The following is a 22,924-nucleotide window of genomic DNA, read 5'->3' as shown; positions in this document are numbered from 1 at the left end:
GTTTTATCCGTACTATATTGCATTCACATCTCAAGCCCTACTGACATCTAAAATATAGTTTGGGCACAACTCGTAGTTCAATTCTTAACACCTACTCACACTTTAATTTTATCCTAGACCCAAGCTAACATGAATAAATAAATAAAAATATATATATATATATATATATATATATATAAAGGGAAAGCCTCAAACCACATTATCTCCTAACAAGCCTTTTTACAATCATAGTTGCTTACACTGCATGAGCTCTACTCAACCCCTTTATCCAGTAACAATGAAATAACAATGTCCCTAATTCACTTTGAGGAGTGTAACTATTTAGCAGATATATAACCTCTACAAACTAACCCAGTAACATTAACCACGTGGGGTCGCAGAAATACCTGAATTTGAACCTAGGCGCGAAGCAAACCCTCTCAGTGGTGACGGACCCAGTAGATCTTTCCAGATCATCCGTCTAGGAGAAGGAAAACTCTGAAACTAAACCAAAGGGGAGGGAGGCCTCTTCAGTCTTGGATGACAACCTTCCTAGAGCTGGTGACTCAAACAAATTACCGGTTTGCAAACCTAAATTGCTTAAGGAGTAGATAGGTTCTGTCTATCGCCCGGCTTCCATACTCCTTTTTTCAGGTGCAGAGATACTATCACAGTGATTCGACAGAAACACCCAGTGGTAGATCTTGTTTCTTGTCTAGGGCAATGAACGCCGTCTCCCCACTCCCGACACACCCCACCCCTAAAGCTGGGCACTTGAGAGTGCTTGAGTACCATATATGCCTGAGCAATTAGATTGGGTTGACCTTCCTCTGATGGGTTGAGGGTACCGGATTGACAGTTACTGGCTGCTGTTTCCGACTGGTAGTACAGGTGCCCTAACTTTTTGGTAGCGCTTAGAGCGGCTGCTCCATCAACAGTTGTATAATATCGGGATGTTTGCAGTGCCATGTCGTACATGGAAAGGGACCCTGCACTCATCCCCGGTGGGCTTTCCTGAGGCCACAGTTCTAGTTGATAGAGGGTCAGCTGATGGTCTACTTGTAATGCATGTGTGATACTCTGCATAACCTCCTGTTCGGCTCCCCCTAACCTAACTGAAACTCGTTAAAAAACATGATGACAGTACAATCTAAAAATAAGCTTAAACCAGGCTTAGGGTCAAACAAATCCAACTTGCCTCCTCCCTTGAGGCTTGCATTCACAAATATCCGTGGGCTTAGAACTAATTTAGCTGATGTTGAAGCATTTCTCCTAACAAATACCCCGGATATCTTAGCACTAAGTGAGACTAACCTACACTCCTCCATCCCCTCTAACTACTTTAACATGCCTGGATATCTCCCACTCTGCCGTAAGGACTCTGACAGACATATGCACGGACTTGGAGTTTACATTCGTAATACCCTTCCCTTGACTAGAGAAACAAACCTAGAAACGGATGATCAAGCCTTTATGTGCTTTAGACTAATTATGCAACACGACATTAGCTACTTTTACTTTCTCTTCCGCTCTCCCTTGACCCAAGACTGCACCATAATAAACAAAGTATCTGACAGCATAGACACAGTACTCTCTTTCGACACTAGTGCCCAAGTTCATGTATTTGGTGACTTTAATGTCTATCACAAAAACTGGCTTGGATTCTCTACTTACACAGATGCAGCGGGCAGCGCAACTCATAGCTTCTCTATATCTCACTCCCTATCACAAATTGTTACTTTTCCAACCCGTTTCCTGATCAGGAAGAACAACACGCATCACTTTTAGATCTGTTTTTGACCACAGTTCCTGATGATTGTATAACGAAAGCCGACAGCCCACTTGAGAACGCTGATCATGCAGTGATAATGGTTGAAATCGCCCTAAACTCTAGACCCAAAACTGAAGAGCCAGTGCTCAAAACAACGAGATATTATAAAAAGGCTGACTGGGAAGCCATCAGAGATCTTATCAGAGACGTCCCATGGGGAAATATTTTTTCTCTTCCTGCTGAACAGTGTGCAAACGAGACCACTGAATGGTTCAAAACTGCAATCGAAGCGCATGTTCCCATGCGGAAATTTTATAGCAAGCTCCACTCTCCCCAATGGTTTACTTCGACTTGCGCAACTGCTATTGCTCCAAGGCAGCATGCATTCCGCAGGTTTAACTGACATAAGTCCAGTTCAAACAGACAGAAGTACATAGAAGCTAGAAGTAACGTTAAGAAAGAAATAGCGACAGCTAAGAGGGAATTTACGGAAACCACTAAAAAACGCATCGAAGCACAAAAACTAGGAACTCGGGACTTCTGGAAAATCTACAACAGTGTAGTAAATAATTGGCAATCAACAATTCCCCAACTAACCAACAATCACGAGGTTGTTTGCTCAGCAACTGAAAAGGCTAACATGCTTGCCAGTCGGTTTGCCTCAAACTCCACACCGGACCCTTCCAACCACCCCCTACCTCAATTTCCTATGCAGACAGACGCCACGCTAGACGATCTGAAAATCACCCCTACTCAGGTGCATGCTATCATAAAAAACCTTGACACTTCAAAAGCATGTGGACCCGATCTCATCCCAGCTGTGCTATTAAAAAAGTGCTCAGTCGAAGTAGCTTCAGTTCTCTCCAAACTCTACAACAAATGCCTTGATGAATCTTGCTTTCCGGGCTGTTGGAAAACTGCTTCTGTGGTACCAGTATTCAAGAATTCTGGCGAAAGAACTAACCCATTAAATTATCGCCCTATTAGCCTCCTCCCACTTTTTGCCAAGATATTTGAGACCTTAATTAACCATGCTCTAGTCCAGCACCTTACAGATGCTAAACTTCTGACCGACCAACAATATGGATTTAGACAAGCCCGTTCCACAGCAGACATCTCACTGTAATCTCTGAACGCATATACCATTCACTGGACAAAGCAGGAGAGGGCAGAGCGGTAGCTCTAGATATATCTAAGGCTTTTGACAGGGTATGGCATGAGGGTCTCCTCATACGGTATCACTGGTAGAAAAAAATCCAGGTTGTCCTCGACGGTCGTACATCTAAACAATATGATATAAATGCGGGAGTGCCCCAGGGATCTATCCTTGGACCTCTACTGTTCCTGATATTCATAAATGACCTCCCCGACAAAATTGCCTCTGAGATGGGTATATATGCTGATGACACCACACTCTATAGCAGGCACGACAGGAAAACAAATGAACATATATCTAAAGAAATGGCAGAAACACTAGAGGATGACCTCCAATCAGTAGTGGAATGGGGACAAAAATGGATGGTCACGTTCAATGCCGCCAAGACTAAACTGGTTTCATTCAATAATTACAAGAAACCTTCTCTACCACCTATAGCAATGGCCAACGACTCTTTATCTGAGAGTACGTCTTTCAAGCTCCTTGGCCTAACGTTCACAGGAAACATGAGTTGGAACAATTACATCGAGGGCATTGCCAGGGCCGCTGCAAGGAAGGTGAGTTCTCTCTACCGTGCTAGAAAACTACTAACACCCGAAAGTATCCTGTACCTCTATAAGGCAACCATTCGCCCATGTAGGGAGTATTGCTGTCATATTTGGGCAGGTGTATCGGCTACTAGTCTCTCGCTCCTTGACAGGGTTCAAAAGAGAGTCGCAAATCTGATAGGCTCTAAACTGACATCTAAGCTTCAGCCTCTGTCCCATCGACGAAACGTTGCATCCCTCTGCTTGTTCTACAAGTATTTTAATGGTGAATGCTCTGATGAATTGCAAGCACTTGTGCCCCCACGACGTGAACACCTTCGACAGACCCCACAAGCTGCAAAATCCCACCCCAACACAGTAGAGATCCCTAGATGTAAAAGATCTTTCTACTCCGGTAGTTTCTTCCCCAGAACCGCCAGACTTTGAAATTCCATTCCAGGTCACTGCTTCCCCAACTGTACTGACATGCAGAAGTTCAAGTGCAACGTGAACCAACATTTTGCTGCCCAAATCCCTACATAGTACCCCAGTAGTTGTTTCCCCTGATAGTAGCCCCCTACACCAAAGTGGCAATGTGCCTTGTTTGGGGTGAAAATGTAAAAATATATATATATATATATATATATATATATATATATATATATATATATAGGATATTAAGACTTGAAATTTGTCAGCCATAATATGGTGCGTCCTTTAATTTAACTCAGAGTGTTTCGCCTAATGTAACGCGTGATCTCCATTTGTTTAATTTTCAAACGTGTGAATCTTTATGTCGATCTCGGGAATCTATTCAGCATTTTGAAGTTTGATGAAAGGGAGATAATTCTTTAAAAATATGACAAAGTTGTTTCCCTTGTTTTGTTCTTATTTACACAGGCGGCAAAAAGAAAGTCCACACTTATAATTTTTTTCAAAAACTGCAAATTTAAGCTAAATTTAATGTAACTGTTTAAACAAACGACACCTAATTTGATTGGCCTTTTATTCTTTAATTTTACCTGCTCATATTTGACTTTAAATTGAAATATTCTAGTGTTCACGTTAATTTTAAAAAAATAACTTCAAATTGAGGAGGCAAAAACAAAGTCCGCACAATGGAAAATTGTTATTTAAATGTAATTTTAGGACATTAATGCAACATGAATACAACATGAACACAATGGACTAGTTAATATTTACTAGCATAACCCTTCTGCAATTTGACAGCCCGCAATCTTTTGGGAATTCCTTGAATTAGACTGCAGCAATTTTTCGGGGAAAGGGCATCCCACTTTTCTTTAATTTTTGTCCAAAGTTCTTCATAATTTTAGATTTTATCATTGCGTAGCTGTTGCTTGATGAAATGACATACGTTTTCGATAGGATTGAGGTCTGGAGATTGTGCAGGCCAATCCAAACACGGAATATCATGCCCTTCCCGGAACCTCTTGACATTGCCAGCTGCTTGAATGGGAGCATTATTCTGCATGAAGATGGGATTATCATCCAAATTCCAACCAAAGTAGGGTAGAACATGCTCAGTCAACATATTAATGTACTTGGTCGAATTAATTCGACCTTGAAAGCGAACTATAGGCCCTGGACCATTGGTACTAATAATGCCTCACACCAAACCTGAACCTCCACTACCTTACAGCATTGAAACTGAGCACCTAGAATTAAATTCTTCATCTTTCCTCCGATGGACCTACTGCCTACCATCACTGCCTAGCCTATTGGATTTGCTTTCGTCGCTAAAAAGCACTTTTGACCAATATGAAGAGTCATGATCTTCATTGTATCTAACGAAGTCCAGACGGTGCTTTCTGTTCTTTACAGAAATCATTGGCTTATATCTTGCAACATATCCTTGCAAATTAAATTCCTTTAATCTGTTCTTGACAGTAGAAAGAAAGCACTTTTTAACAAGATTGCACTGTTGTTGGATTTGGGGAGCCATTTCAAATCTGTTTCTTAGGCTGCGGATCTTGATAGAATTGTCTTAAGAAGTAACTCTAGTACGGCCACATTTAGGGCATCACGAACACTGTCGATGTTTTGGTGCTTTTGCACAGTCTTTTGTAGCATTTTCTCATCACATTTCAATCTGCAGCCGATTTCTTGATTGGATAAACCAGAAGGTGGAGATTAATGAGTTCCTAACGATCACTAAGAGAAAGTCGTGGCATATGGACTAAATGTTACGTTGTATAACCTGGAACAACAACAATTACGATTAGAGATGCTTTGTTACCTGTTGGTAGATATTTTAAACTGATTTAGGGATGATAATTTAAGCTGGTTTTAAGCGAATTTGTTGCTGCGGACTTTCTTTTTGCCTCCTCAATTTGAAGTTATTTTTTTAAATTGACGTGAACACTAGAATATTTCAATTAAAAATCAAATATGAACAGGTAAAATTATACAGGAATAAAAGGTCAATCAGATGAGGTATATGTTGTTTGGACAGTTACATTAAATTTAGCTTAAATTTGCAGTTTTTGAAAAAATTACAGGTGCAGACTTTCTTTTTGCCGGCACTGTATCTATCAGTTCTTATTCGATATGCAGTCACAACAGTGGATTTTGCCAAAAATAAGGTACTAATCGATAAATATATAAACCTCTATTGATAACAATTGTACTGGATCAGATGAATAATAATTTTAATAAGAAGCAAGAATACTCGGCATTGCCAGGGAATAAATGAGGAATTCTGTGGCCACCTAACACATTTTTCCTTAAAAAAAAACAAAAAAAAACACAAAACTTTCACCCCAAACAAAGCATGTTGCCACTTAGAACATAAGGAGTTACTATTTGGGATTTTGCCTAACATGGGACTGTGGAGTTGGAGGGGGTGGGGGTAGCGAACTATCTGTTCACATTACATTTAAACTTCTGTAGTTTAGTAGTCAGGGAAGCAGGAAACGAAGGGAATTCCAAAGTTTAGCAGTCCAATGCAAGAAACTTAGAGTAGAAGGTTTTCCGGCATTTAAAGATCTCAATAGTGAAGAGGTAGAATTTTGCTGCTTGTGAGGGTTAATCATGAGTATGTATGTCGAGGGGACACAAGTGCTTGGAGTTTATCAGAGCACATGGTTGTAAAACAGGCACAAGAATCCGATAGGATGAACGTTGGCACTTTGTTGACAGAATAAGACCAACACATTCTTCCTTGATTTGAGACTCTTTTTTGACTCTGACGGAGAGAATAGTGGTAAATACACCAATCCTGATACGGCAACAATATTCCATGTATGGGCAGATGGGGCTTTGTAAGGATATAGGATGTTTTCTGGTGCGAGTGATTTTCTATCACGGTAGAGAGAGCCCACCTTCTTTGCAGCAGCTTTGGCAATATCCTCAATATATTTGTTCCAATTTATGTTGTCTATGAATGTTACACCAAGGAGTTTGAAAAATGAACTCTCAAGTATGGTGTTATTTGTTATATCAATTGTTGGTTGAAAAGGATTTTGTGGTTGTTAAAGGAAATAAGCTTAGTCTTGGTAGCATTAAATGTTTCCAAACATTTATGGTCCCATTTCACTACTAATTGAAGGTTGTTTTGTAAGGTTTCTGCCATTGCTTTGGATATGTGTACACTCGTTTTTGTCTCATGTCTATTATAGAGCAAATGTACCCATCTCAGACACAATTTTATTAGGGAGGTCATTTATGAATAGCAGAAATAATAAAGGCTGAAGGATCACTCCTTGGGAAACACTTGCATTAATATCACATTGTTCAGATGTGCAGCCATCAAAGACAACCTGGATTTTTCTCCTGTCTAAGAAGGACTATATTTAATTTCTATGAGAAGTCCTTCATGCCGGACCTTATCCAATGCATGTTACATGCATTCAGAGATGACCACTAAATTATCTGCAGTAGAACAGGCTTGCCTAAAGCATACTGCCGGTTAGAAAGAAGCTTAGCATTTACAAGATGGTGGACTTTATTGATTAAAGCTTCAAAAATTTTAGTGAAGAGGGGAAGAGCTTGATGAAACTATGACTGAGCGGGTCAGTTCTTTCACCAGAATTCTTGAATACTGGTACAACAGAGGCAATTTTCCGATTAAGCAAAGCTCAGCTAGGCATTTGCTGAAGAGTTTGGAGAAGACAAGGACAAACTTAGCAGAGTATGGCAGAGATGAGATCAGGCCCACATGCTTTGGAGGTATTTAGGTTTTTTATGATATCACAGATATGAGAAGAAGTGAGTTTCAGATCTATGAGTGTGGCTTCTGTCAACAGAAGGAAATTTAGGAGAAGTGGTTTGAGGGCTCTATGGAGTTGAAGATATGCTGGGCAAGCAGGTCAGCTTTTTTGGTTGTCATGCAAGACGACCACATGGTTGTTAAATAGTGGGATGGGGGATAATTGTTGATTGTTCATTATTCATCACATTATTATAAATTATCAAGAAATCACAAGATCCTATTTTCTGAAATTCAATGTTTCCTGAACACTTCTATATGCCTTTACTTGGCTTTAGCTATTTCACTCTTACAATTATGTCTAGCTTCTATAAACTATTGTATATTAGTATTTAACTTGTGATGGACGAATCGACAATGCATGTTGTGCAGGCTGCTACACATAATCCTTTCAAAACCCTTTTGATGTGCATGAATATACATTTTATGCACAAGGAATGTTGATACACGTTTCTTTCATGAGAGTTTCTCTATCTAAGAACCTGGATTTAGACTACTTTTTCGGATTACTTTGTTGGTGTCTTTCAGACTCATTACAGAAATTTCAATCTTTTCTCTGGATTATTCTGTATGCGAGTGTACTGGATATTTACATCTGTCTCATTTTATCCTGGAGTAAACTTAATTTCCAATAGATTAATTTCCAAGAATTTGAGTTGATTTAATTTTTAACATTCTTATTTTTCTTTTTCCTTATTTCTTTGTACTTAATTTGTCCTACTTTATTTATATTTTATAATTTGATTTTTTTTATCAGAACTAAGTTTTTTTGAATTTTTGAAAATTTTGTTAATTTAAAAAAAATATTTTCAAGTTTTTTTTTAAATTTTTAAAAGGTTTTAACATTTAAAAAAATATTTTTATGAATAAAAAATATTTTTAGTATTTCATTTTCTTATATATTGTTTTGTATATTTTGTAATAGCTTTTTATGTTTTCTCTGTCCTTTTTCTCTTTTATCCCCATCATATTGTCCCACGATAAAATAACTTTTTTCCAATTTTAATTAAAAAATTGTTCCATTTCTAATTTGAATGTTTTCAAAATCAGGGTTGTCTTTTTACCTTTACTTTTGTATGTCAGATTTTTCTCCTTTTCTGACAAGAAGCATTTAAGTTAATTTTGAATGTTTCAAAATATTTACTTTTCTCTCGTGGAAGGAACTCAAGAAATTGTGTCTTTGGAGTGTTTATAAATGCTTTTATGCCCAAACGGTAGTAGTACATATTGAATGAAATATAGTAATACTCATAGAATAAGCTCATTGTCTCTGCAATATATGTGGGAAGGGAATCTATTCTCAGATTTTTATTGTAAGGACACAAAACTTATTTTAAATAGAAACTTAATGTTCATTTTTTTTAAATATTTTATTCACTTCACAAATACCATTTGTTTCATCATGATTTATCTAGAAGTTACTATTACACTGGCTCATTTTACGTAACAGTTAGGGTATTCATCAACAGAACGATAAACTGAGGTTCAATCGCTGGTTTAATCATACCAAAGACTGAAAAGAATGATACTTGATGCCGCTTTGCTAAACAATTAGTATTATAAGTTGCGGATCAAGGGTAATAATCAATTCAAGGGAATAATCCAGAGAAATGAGTAGCGCTCTTCCCTATATCTTTGTTTAGTTTGCAAACAAAAAGGGGGCCTTTAGGTTGGCTTTGACAACGATTAAACTACTAATATTGTGTACCATACTGATAACAAAAGATAAAAGATAGAAAATACCTTTGAGTTGTTGTTGTTGTTCTTTTAGTTTGTGTTCAATTTGATGATTCTTCTGTTGTTGGCCTTCGTTCACATCTGCTTGGCTTTTGTTGAAATCGTTTATGACTGCAGAGACATGATAACAAGATACACGCTTAACATTCAAGTTTACCATCATAAAACAAAGAAATACTTGAAAAGAAAGCATAAAAATATCTTGATTCATAAAGGCACTACAGATTATGTTATCTTCAAATTCGTTTAGATTGTTTAATGATTAAAGATCATTAAAAAATCCACAATATTTCATCATCAACAACATCATCATTGTCAGTTTAACATCCATTTTACATACTGATATGCATTGAATGGTTTTTAGAAATTAACTTCCAAACTTATTTCTAGTCAGGTTTCTTTGGAAGTTATTTCTTTAATTGGAGCAATTTTTTATAAGTCACATACTCTTTCTCACACAAGTCCAGTATGATTTGCTCACTTACACAATTAACTTGAATTACTTTATCTACTCATGTTTGCAATAAGAATAGCAACACTACCTGTTCTCTTTTCATTTCCAATTCAATACAGCTTATATCCTGCATTCTCTCCCACAAACATTCTAGCAGATTTCTCTCTACAATGAGCTTCTTAGACACAACACAAGTGAACACATCTTTCAAAAAAACTAAAAAATCTCACCAGATTTTCTATGCAAGCTTCAAACATTTAATCTATGTAATCTTAAATGTAACCAAATGTCATTCTAGCAGATTTTTTTCTCCAATGAGTCTTTTGGTCAACACATCTTTTAAGAAACCAAACAATCTTACCAGATCTTCCATGCAAGCTTCCAACATTTAATATATGTAATATGAAATGCAACCAAATTTCTTTGGAAATTATTTCCTTATTTGAGGCGATATTTTTATAAACTGGATAACTCAGTGAGGTAATGGCAGCTAGTGTTTTTATCAAAATACCGGCTCTAAGTGATTACCCACCAAGACTAAAGCAGGCTTCATGTGTACTAAATGGCAACCCAAACATTTTGTCAAACAGCTCTTTATTTTATATTATGAAATATGAAATTATAAAGTGTGTTCAAGATAAATTTGACACTTTCTGGAGCAAAACTTGATGAATTTCCAAAATTTAAAATGCATCTTATGGAGAATCTTTACCAAATACATGAAAAAACTGCACTAAACCTCTGCCACAGCCTCCAGATGAAACTTGAACCTGGATCATGCAGTCTTCATGATGTCCTTCTAGAGATACCTGAACACAAGTTTGATCAGGGTAATCAGCTCGTTTTTGGTGTTGCAGATTGTTGTTGTTGTTGTTGTTATTGTGCATCATTCTTGATGATGATTTTTGTTGGCATTCAGTTCCTTGATATCTTTCTATTAAGAATTCTTTCTAGAAGGAGTTCAAGTACTTATGGGAGGGATGATATTTACGTTGCCAATGTCTTTAAGTGACAGCATTTCTGTGGAATGAACTGGGTTCGTACTTGGAATACTCAGGTTGTCAGCCCACGTCGACACTGGGCCGTCATCTTTCTGGTGTTACAGATGGCATGGTTGGTGTTTTTCCTAATAAATAATAGTCCATAGGATTGCAATCAAATGAATTGCAAAGCCAGATGTTGAACTGGTAAAATTGTAGAAATTCCCAGACAACCACTTCTGAGTATTCTTGGAGGTGTAACACAGAGAAGAGTTCTGTTGTCACATGTATGGTCTTCCCAAAACCACCCTTTCCAATCAGCACTTCACAAAAGTGGACAACAACTCAATATAGCCATCTGAATTGAGTTTTAATATCTTTTTGAAGATGTGATGGCACGATTCAACCTTTGTTGGAAGCACATCTAATGACTATCAGTTTTAGGAACTTAGTTTTCATCATGTGGGTCTTTGTGTAGCCTGTAGGTTAGCCGTTAATTGTTCTGCATATTAACAAACTGGTTCCTCCTAAGAACCAGAACATTCCTGATCTGATCAGATTGAGAAGTTTCTTTACTTTCATAAAATGGTTCTTTAGGCCTTAGTATTGAGTAGTTAGCCCTTACAACTCTTTTATAAAGAGTAGCAAAGATCTTTATCCAACGTTTTCTTCATAGTCGACATTTTGACGCATATCTCTGTCACCAAGTTTCACAATACTTTTTCTGGATCTTGCTGCACTTTTTCCAACTTCTTAACGAATTTCATTGTGCAAAGACAGTCAGAACGCCTGCTATGATTCTTGCAGCTACTTCCACATCTCTATTGCAATTCTCCAGCATACATCAAAGAGCATAGAGTTGTAGCTAAGTATTCCGATTTTTTGAATCCAGAGCAAATTATCATAAGGTTACTTTCTTCCAACATTCTGAAGTTTTCCAGTCGTCTATAGTCTCCACTTCTCAAACCTATCCATAGTATACAGAGACAGCTATTTGTTGCACTTCACTCCTATTAAATATTTCAAATTGTTCTGAAATTAAAGAGTACATATTAAAAAATATCCAATTTGTCTCAAACACTTTAGTAGTGAACCAAAAAGAAAAACATCATCATAATCATTTTTCCAATTTTTTCAATTTCATTAGACAATCAGATTAATTGCTATTTGCGACAGCTACAGCCTAATCACAGTACAATGGTTAGGTAAAAGTGCAATAAGAAAAGAATCCCTTCTATCAAAAGCTTGATATTGGTTGAATATTTTATGCCTTACATGCTCAGTGTCTCAGGTGGTTTTACTATATACAGTCTGCCATCTTCTACATCAACTCAATAATACACATGGATACCTCAGGCATGAGAGTGTGTGGTAGACCAATGAAATCCTGGCTTCAGTGCACATGAAGTAACTTGACTGTTTGCAACATGGCTGGTGTTAATACTTTGGATCAAGCAGCATGGAGAGCGGGCATGAGAGGTTACCTGGTGTTGCCGATTCCGGAGTCTGGAACATTTGCAACATCTTAAATATCAAAATCGAATGATGATGATAATGTGCACATCCTTCTTATGTTTGTCCTTGACAAACTATTGCTGTGAGAATATATATATATATATATATATATATATATATATATATATATATATGCATGCAATCTTTTGACTTGACTGCTGTTGAATACTGTCTCGCTGACATAGCATTTATAGGTACCTAATTTCCCTCAATTCTTGTGTTAATTGTTGGTAGTCTGGAGGTGGAATATTAGCCTATGGCATCAAGGTTGAATTTGTAACTGGGTTTGAATCTTCCAACTGGTAGATAATTACATAAGCATGAAACACTGATGTCTGCATTATGAAAATAATTGGTAATATTTATTTATCAAAATATTATTGTATACATATACATATATACACACACACACACACACACACACACACACACACACACACACACACACACACACACAACTGTTTCTGATTATTACTTTTTTTTTCATCTGATTTTATTCCGAACTTGTATGTACTAAAGAACACACAATATGGCAACCGCATGTCTTGGAAGAATTCAGACATGTTTATGAAAACAATGTTTTCAATAATGTGACTAATTCTTTCTATTAAAAAAATCAACAACCACACAAAACACATCAGATTCAGACTTTACTTTTCAACACATTCATCAACAAGAATCGGCATATATGAGATGCCTTCAATAAGTTTCCAGATTTTTTTTTTTGTGCAAGCACTTAAAATTGTCGTAGACTCTTGAAAATTCAGAATGTTATTGCTAAACACCTTATGAGATGACTGACCAGTTTTTATGATTTCAGGTTCAAATGAACAGCTACAGCAGGAATTAAAATACACCCTATTAAATTCTGAATTTTCTGAATTCAAAATGCAATCTGAACTTGAGGACACTTTAGAAGAACGATATGCAATAAAATTCCGTTTTAAACTTGGAAAAACACCACAGAGACGTATAGAATGCTTCAAACTGCTTTTGGATCACTTTGTATGAATCAAGCATCAGTTTTGACTGGCATAAAAGATTCAAGGAAGATAGGGAGTCTGTGAAGGATGATGAGAGGTGTGGAAGGAATAAGGAAGTCAAAACACCAGAGTTGATTGGCTAAATAAAGAATTTCATGGATAAGGACATAAGAGACAATAAGTGCGCAGTTTGATGTCAGTGTGGGAACTGTACACACATTTATTTGCGAGGAACTGGAGATGCAGAAGATTTGTGCAAATGCACCAGTCCTTGTCACAGACTATGTGACTTTTAGTTATTCCCTAAGCTCAAGGAAAACTTTAAAGGCAGTCATTATGAGACAGTTGAGGAGATGAAAGAGGCTGTGACAAGGGTCATTGACACACTCACATAAGAGGACTTTCATGGGATCTTCCAGAAGTTGTTGGAACGGTCTCACAAGTACATTGGAGCTGGAGGAGATTACTTTGAAAAGGGATAGAGTTTCATGTGTGTACTATCAATAAAAGTGCCCATATGAAAAAAGTCTGAAAATTTATTGAAGGCACCTCATATTTTGGTTTATCCACAAGTTGGCAATACCTAGTGTTTAATATCAGCAGAATGAAGAAAAAAAATGTATTCTTTGAAAAAGACATCGAAAGTGTCATAAAAAAATTTGAATAAATGATTTTTTTTTTGATTTAATAAACAAATTAATATTGTTTGATATTCTCATGTCTTTAAATAACTGTTGTAAAAACATGTATAATATTTTAGTTTTTGAAAACCCTAGTGTTTTTATTGCAATGCCTTCTTTACCTTTTATCAGTTGTTGCTGCTGTTGCTTTAGATTAATTAATTCCATCTCAAGGTTGTATGTTGTCAGGTTGGGCTTTAAACACTGCATTCCACTAGTCGTTATGAAAGAGTCCATTTCATTGCAGAATTTAACACGGTTTAACTGCAACTGTTCTTTCATCCCCTCCTAATGTAGATAAAATATTGTCATATCACAAGCGTAATATCTAACATACAAAATTATTTAGTCGATTTTTAAAATGTCAAATGCAAATAGCAATCTCTTTCACATTGATATCTGATTTGAACAAGTTATTTTGTTTTTTTTTTCATTTTTTCCACAATGTTATTTGTAGGAATATATGTATTTTTGTTTTTTGTTTTTGAAAATATTTATTTGAGTGTGAAAACATTTGAGTATGAAACCATTTAGGGTGGATATCTTTTTTTTTGGCTCTTCTTTGTTATTGTAGCAAAATTCGAAAATTGAAATATCAAATTTTAAATAAATCAATGGTATCTACTGAACAGTCATGTCACAGTAACGAACATATCCAAAAATCCATATTATTTGGATTCATTGGACTACTGTTCTTATCTTGAATTTGATTTTCACGTTTTGGTCGATGTAACTTCCGACCTTCTTCAGGTGTATCTTGTCGAACTCGGGAATGTTTCTGTCGAACTCTGGAATTTGGACAGAATTTTGAGCGGAACCCTTTATTTACTTCACAGGGGTAGCATGCTCTTGTTCCTTCAGCCATGACTGGATAGTAATTCGCAATTGTATTTTTTGGTCGCCCAAACTTTCAACCTTCAGGAAAATATTACTTTTTACAATTGATTTTTCCAAGTACTCTAACCATTGTGGCATGAGTCCTTCCAGACAATTCTAGTAAGAATTTTAGTAGCTTGAAATGATTTTATTTCTAGTTGTAAATATTATTTATTACTAATTATTACTATATATTAACGTATATCTATATATATATTAATGTTTTTACTTATTACTATAGCCGTAGTAGAGAAATTGTAAAATCAGGTATAGCTGACCATATCTGGAAGGAAGAAGGAAACCATCTACTATTATGGAATGAAGTAAAAATTATAGACAGAAGAATGGTGGAAAGTAAGACGACTGAAAGAAGCAGCACATATACTGAGGAATAACTAATTACTAAGTAGACTTAGTATAGAATTTAATACGATATGGGAACCATTAATTATAAACAATAGATAATATATACAAGTAATTAGTATAAACATTAATATGTATATAGACATATGTTAATATATAATAATAATTAATGATATTTACAACTAGAAATAAAAATAGGTTTAAGGTTCCTAAAATTTGTACCAGAATTGTATGCAAGGACCCGTAGCGCAGTGGTTAGAGTACTTGGAAAAATCAATCATAAAAAGTGATATTCACCTGAAAGTTGAAGGTTCAATCCTCAGTGTGTACGACCAAAAAATACAATTGCGCATTACTTATGACCTCTATCCAGTCATGGCTGACAGAACAAGAGCATGCTACTCCTGTGAAGTAAATAAAGTGTTCTGCTCGAAATTACGTCCAAATTCCTGAGTTTGACAAAAACATTCCCGAGTTCAACAAGATACACGTGAAGAAGGCTGGAGGTTACATCGATCGAAACGTTGTGAAAATCACACTCAAGATAAGAACAGTAGTCCCATGAATTCAAATAATAGGAATAACCAATCCTCATCTAAAAAAATTCAGAAACGTCATATCCAAAAATTATGTAAAACACTAAAGTAGAAAATTAATTATTAATGAAAATAGTTTTTGAAAAAAAAAAATTAAAAAAAGAAACCAGAAAGCTCTAATTGTAACGAAAGGAAGGTAAATATTTTCTGAAAAATGAAAATCTTTGGCCAATTTAGAAAAACCTAATTTTTGCTAATTGTCTTCGAAAACTGTTTTTATTAATAATTAATTTTCTACCTTATCGTTTTTCGTAATTTTTGGATATTTTCCTTATTGTGACCTGAGAATTCAGTAGATTCCATTGATTTCACTTGCAATTCAATATTTCAATTTTCAAATTTCACTCCAATAATGAAGAACCTTTTATCTTCGTTCATAATAATGAAAGGGAGGTAACAGATATTTTTTTCCAAATAGTATCTTCCCTTGAAAGCATTTAAAATGACTAGGAAGTGGATTTCCTAATTATTTATGCATTAAAAGAGTGAAAGTTTTTGAAGCTATTTACATCCAATAATTTCATAAATAGAGATTAGAACATTACTTTTAAACAATTACTCATAGTTTTCTATTGATTTGGTTCATTTAATAAATTAATGTTCAAACAATACCAAGATAATTTTTGGAGTTAACTTTAAACAATCCTATTTCAAAAATAGTGACTTTTAAGAAGTTTGAGTCAGAATTGGGTTCAATGAAGAGGTGCCGTAATGGATGAATAATGGGTTCAATAGGATGAGACAAGAGAGGAGTATTGACAATTTTGTGTATTTCTTACTATTAAGCAAAACCTATTGGATATTCATGACTAAAACGGACATGAGTTTCATGGAAATTGGTTGTTTTGGTTGATGGCATATCAACCCTTTTTGGTTTATTTAATGCCAAATCTGGTACATTTTGGTAAAAATTTTATGCTTCAATTTCTTTATGGCTTCAAATATTTATTCATGATGTTTGGTTTGGTTGTTTTGTAGAGAAAAATTGTCTTCTTTTTGGCTTTAAAGAACATGATTGAGTTTTGAAAAGGGAAAAGAAAAAATAACATCTATGTTTGGTACAATTTTGTGTAGGAAGCCAGTATCTTTAAACAACCTGATCTGGTAACACCAGAAAACGAAGCAGAGACAAAAAAAAAAGCAGATGATGAAGCAGAAGAAAACATGATGCTACTTACCTGTTCCTTGAGGTAAGCATTTGTTCTTTCTTGTAATAGTTCCTTTTTTTTAGATAATATATTTTGTTTGTTTTGTAAATTCTCCATCTTAATCTTTTCTTCGTATAACTGCTCATACTGAAGAAGGAAAAATGTTTTTAAATATAGCAAAGAGTTGTTATCATTATTTAAGCCAGATCATTTTACTAACCCATAAACCCAAAGTAACAATTTAATTTATTTCTTCTTTTTACAATGGAGATTGCATGGCTGATGGTAACCAAAACTATGTCAATACTTATATCACAATTTAACCTAATTTTTTTTTAAACCTTTATTCAAGATGATTTTATTTATACATTTAAATCATCAAGGCATAATCTAATATATAAAATTATCTTATCAAATTTTCAATGTCAGGCTCAAATAGTTTCTGACATATCAATATTTGATTATGACTTCATCTTTCATCTACCATGTTTTTTTACAAGAAAATAATGTTTTCCACTTGGGCTTTTTTGAAAAAAATAATTATTTCAACTAGGAAGATTGTTACAATGGAGACAAATTTAAATAATGACCTAAAAAAATACATCATGATTTTTTTAAAGAATAACTAAGATAATGTAAAAGACATAGTTGTTAATTTTGAACTTAGATGTTAAAAAGGTTTCTAACATCCATTAGTGAAAGTGGTGCTGTGGAAGTGACTGGATGTGAACTTGGTACATCCAGGTTATTAGTATTGTTATTCATTTCATTACTTTCTTCTTGGTAAAATATATTTTTAAACATTGCATGAAAAGTTGTCTTTTCATATGGTAAGACACAAATATGAAGTAATAATTTGGATGGAAATGTAACATAGCGCGCATGGCGTGCATGTGAGAAAATTAGCAACAGCCATAGGATAGCTAATTAGTGAAAATATTGGTAGCAGCAGCCGTATTAGTACATATGCAAATGAAGCAAGTGTGCACATGCTGACATCACAGGAAGGAGGAGAAAAAAAGGATAGCACGTGGTTGAGCAAAAAAAGGAGGAGCAATGTGTGAGCCAGGGAAGATGGATGTGTAAAGTTGAAGGCGAAAAAGTGCTGGCTATAGCCTACGTTAGTTGACGGGGAAAGAAACTTTTAAAAAGCACATGTTACATGGCAGAGCATTGTAAAGCATATGCGTGTGCAAAAAGACTTTTGAAAGATAATGAAATGCATTATTGTTGGAAGAACTATGAATAAATGCTTTTCATTTGCACTTTAAAAAATGTGGAGTTGGATTTTTATTTCTTTCCTTTTTTTTGCTTGTTCCTTTGCGACGGTACCAGACAATGTATGAGTTCGAGTGGTTGAAATGTAACGACACAGTTAAAGTGTAACACCCACATTACAAAAACGCTTCTGTATCAACATGAAACATAACTGTTAATTTTTCATCTAAATCAAAAGTGAATTAGCTCCATATTCTTTCTCCTGATCTCCATATTAGTGCAAGAATGTAACCAATTTGTATGTTTCTTGTTGATAGGACTTGCACATTATTATTTGGATGCTAGTGCATTTTGTGAACCGGACATATGTAAGTATCCTGAACATGATGTTAACTACAGAAATATGGCGAGAGGTACCCAAGTGCTGGTTAAATTGATTAGTCAATCAGAAAACAACTACAAACATGAATATGATTACCCAATGAGAAGCCATATAATCAGCAAACAATTTTTTATTAATTTTGGGGGAAAAAATGTAAATCATTGAGCATCATGCTGCAAACAATTTATCCGTGCTGGACAAACTGTGAAATGTTTCCTATTCGTTACTGACAAAAGAAATTACAGCACTGTTTTAGGTACTAGTGCATTTTGTGATACAGAACAGGACATAAACCGATGGAATATGGTGAGCGCTGGTCAAGTTCGTGAGCCAATCAGAAAGCTACAATGAAAAGCCACATAATCAGCAGACAACTTTTAATAAATTTTGGAAGAAAAAAATAAAATAATTGTTAAATGTAAATCATGAAACATCACAATGTAACCAATTTATCGATGCTGGACAAGCTGTGAAATGTTGTTTCCTACCGTTACTGTTAGATGAACTAACCCTAACCCTACAAAAAAAAAAAAACTTAGTATAGTTTGTTGTTATATTTGATTTTTTTTTTTTTTTTTGCCTTTTCACTTTTTTATTTAAAATTGTAATTCGTATCCGATGAATATTGCTATTTTTCTGTTTCAAAGCATTTTTAAGATTTGCATGGTGATGCTCACCAAATTCCTGTGGTTTACGTCATGTTCTGGGCAAACCTGAACAGATGCTTACATACATCCGGTTCACAAAAATGCATTAGCACCATCATTTTTTTCAAATTTTGCATTATTAGTCAAGTTTTATTTAAATAAACAAGCAATAGAAATAAATAATTAATTCTGTGTATAACTTTAAAAAATGTGCAAATAAAAAAAATCCTAAAAACTAATATTACATTACTGAATTTTTTAGATAGGATTTTCAAGTTAAATTCAATTTTTATGGTATCTTTTATTTATTAAATTGTTAAGTGTAAGTATAGAATAGCTAAAGCCCTTCCTCCTCTCTATGTAAAGAATGATTTCTACATAGCGTTATTATTTTAGCCTGATCCATAAACTGCACAAGTACCGACAGTTCAATTTTTGCTCATGAGAAAATCGGAATTATACTTGAAATACTGAAAGGTGAATTGTGAGTGACAGCTTTTTAAGAAAAGGACCAACTACTATGTATGTCAATTGAACAATTGTACTTTGGCAAATAAGAAAGAATGATATGCATATACAGCAAGAAAGAATGATATACAAAAATGAGGATTTGCAAATACGCCCAAATATCACAGACATTTTGTGCGATGGGTACTTCCGCTTTCTCACTTCTAATTCATTCCATTATTCATGTTCATAAGAATTCTTAGATTTCTATAAGAAGATCCGACTGTTCATCTATCATGTGTAGGTATTTTTAAGAAAGTTCAATTCTTACCTGAAATGAATAAAAAAGTATTTATCTGAAAATAAGTGCTGAAAGTCGGAGTGGAGTGACAGTTTTCAAAAATAAGGAACAATAATCGTATATAGTAATTGAACTATTTAACTTTGACAAGTAATAAGAAATGGTATACAAACAGTAAAAGGTTAATATGACAGTTTTGAAATATCTAGGAGAGTAGAAAATAGATCTTGAGTTTACTTTCAACAACCTTGTCGTTCTCACTTTCTTTATTTTGTTCTTTAGTCCTCATATTCCATGGGCGATGTGTCTGACAAAAAGGAAGAACTGCTATTTTAGAATCTATCCAACTAACATTTATAGCTGGCTAGTTTTTGACCTTTTAGTGGTTCAGATTTTTAGCTCCCTACATCAAGTGGCTTCATGCTTGTCTGGAGCAATTTCTATTAAGAAAATATACTTATCTTATGCAAAGAAGTGTTCTGGTAGCACTTGCCTTCTAAGGTCTTTGGTCGTAATGCGATCAGCCATTAACTGAAGTAGGACTCTCAGATGTTTCAAATTATGAGTAGTTTTACTACAGCAGACTATATTCATGCAATGATTAATGAAATAGTTAAAAAATGATTAAAAAACAAACAAATTTTAATTTTACTCGAACAGATGCCATGTTCATTCAATGCTTAAAATATTAAAAATACGATAGCAATTAAAAAGGTGTTTTAAAGAATTCCTACTTTACTCTTGCAAAACCCTGTACACATTTCATGTTTAAAAACATCCTTAACAAGTAAGAAGAGAGGTGGAAGTGTTGGAACATGATGAGAATTGGCAGGCAACCGGATGTTAACGCATCCACCATGAGAGACAAAATAAAAAATCGTCGTTTGCACATGGCTCCACGCATCGCTTCCGCTTGGGAAGAAAAAAATAAGATAATCACAAAATAATTATCAACCAATGGCAGAGCTCCGCGCCTAAAATAAACACCTCAAATATCACAGTCGCTGGGAGCCAGTTTGCCACTATAAAACGAGGTATTTGAGGGAACCGAGAGGAGGGAACAGGAGATTTGCCCTGCTGCGTCAGTAAACGCACGGACGGATTCTCCCACCCGACCTAAAGAGTTGAAGAAGAAAAAGAAATAAGGCACCAGTGGACTGAAGCCGACTACGCTCTCATGTTATGGGCCAAACGCGTTCAATTCTAAACAATGCCTAATTCACACAAACCAAAGAAGAGAGGAGGAGAAAGAAGACGAAGACGCCGGGCTGCTAGCGCTGATGAAAGAAGAGACTCACTTTCCAGTTACAAGCCAAAACACGCATCACCGACAGCAGGATGACCGGCCTACCCTCACCCTCTCCATCGTCTAAAAAGATAAGTTACATTTTACGAACATTCATTCCTTGTCAATTCATACATACCTACAAACAGTTTACGAACATTCATTCCTTGTCAATTCATACATACCTACAAACAGTTTACGAACATTCATTCCTTGTCAATTCATACATACCTACAAACAGTTTACGAACATTCATTCCTTGTCAATTCATACATACCTACAAACAGTTTACGAACATTCATCTCCTTTGTTAAATCCCTTTTAATAAATATCGAGGCCATAGAAGTAATGATACGAACTCACAACTTGGGTGTACTAAGTTCAAATTCGGGTATTTGCATAGCACCACTTTCATTAATAGATGTTGGCAACCTTCACAAAATTCCTCCTGTAAATATCTATCAGGGAGCGTTCCAAAAGTAATGTCTTCTATTTTTTAATCTAACCAAATGGATCAAAGGGGATTGCAAATTACATTGTCATGATGACTAAATTTATGCATTCATGACCTAAAAATTTAATCTCTCTATTACAGATACTGATGTGAGATTAAGAAAACAACCTGTCATGGATGTGCACCAGAAACAGAGACGCATCATCGAATTCCTGGCAAAAGTGCATTGAGAATGGTAATGACTATATAAAAAAATAAATTCTGGAGCACAAAAGGTCACTCATTTTAATGGTACCATTCTTCATAACTCTTCAATTTTTTGTGTTAAAAAAATAGGAGGTTCTACTTTTGGAACAACCCTCATAGTTCTAGAAAGAATTGGTAAAATCAATTCCAACACAATCAAGTTGGCCCCAAAATGATACCATGCTGAGTGATAAGAGTTTAGTTTTTTTATCAGTTTGAAAATTATATGTAATAAATAAAATATTTTGTTAAAAACTTACCAAGCCATTAAAAACTTATGTGTCTGAATTTTGGAAATGAAGATTGATAATTTGGATTATTCAGACTACCATTCCCAATGTATTCTCCATCCTTCTTTAGCTGTACCCTGTCAAACTCGAGAATCTGTATGGAACTTCGGACAAAATGCTTTATTTAATCTACAAGTGTAGTAATTGTATTCTTAGTACGATTAACACTGAGGATTGAACCTTCATCCACCAGAAGAGTGCCGCTTCAAACTGAATTTTACTTAATACTTTATTTGTTATGCCAAATTGAATGTTCAATCCTCAGTGCGGACAATACTAAGATGTGAGAATAACACTTAAAATAAGAACAGTAGTTTGAAAAATCCAAATAATACACAAAAAAAAACAAAACTTACCAAACCATTAATTTGTTGTTCAAGAGAGAAATTTTTTTCCCGTTTTGTTTTTAGTAGTTGTTCACATTGCTCAATCTGAAATCGCACTAAAAAGTAAAAATTGATATTAAAACAAAAATTACAATATCAAATATGTTTTTTGACAATATGAAAACATAAAACTAGAAATAAATAAGTAAAACGCGAGTTATCCTCTCCCGATTACTACTACTTGAATAAGGTAAACAATAATTAATCATTCCTTATCAAATAAAAAATCTATGATGGCAAAGCTATAAATTTACATATTTTGTTTATGTTTAGTA

At 34.9% G+C, this 22,924-nt stretch overlaps 1 protein-coding gene across 2 annotated transcripts in view; it reads right to left on the bottom strand.

Annotated features, from left to right (window-relative positions):
• Nucleotides 1-22,924, bottom strand: part of LOC145283549 (uncharacterized) — a 73,640-nt gene that overhangs the window by 31,914 nt on the left and 18,802 nt on the right. The window contains exons 2-5 of one of the 2 annotated variants that reach the window (XM_080132431.1): nucleotides 22,620-22,705; nucleotides 17,024-17,140; nucleotides 14,133-14,298; nucleotides 9,405-9,509 (exon numbers count right to left, since the gene is read on the bottom strand). In XM_080132431.1, the coding sequence (XP_079988557.1) occupies nucleotides 9,405-9,509; nucleotides 14,133-14,298; nucleotides 17,024-17,140; nucleotides 22,620-22,705 (474 nt within the window). The remainder of the gene's footprint in view (nucleotides 1-9,404; nucleotides 9,510-14,132; nucleotides 14,299-17,023; nucleotides 17,141-22,619; nucleotides 22,706-22,924) is intronic. The other variant, XM_080132432.1, reaches the window with a different exon arrangement.

This window comes from Euprymna scolopes, chromosome 8, assembly GCF_053919585.1.
Source record: "Euprymna scolopes isolate OS-2025 chromosome 8, ASM5391958v1, whole genome shotgun sequence".
Taxonomy (NCBI): Eukaryota; Metazoa; Mollusca; class Cephalopoda; order Sepiida; family Sepiolidae; genus Euprymna; species Euprymna scolopes.
The sequence above is the reverse complement of the archived record's forward strand: the minus strand, read 5'-3'. Positions and strand labels throughout refer to the sequence as shown.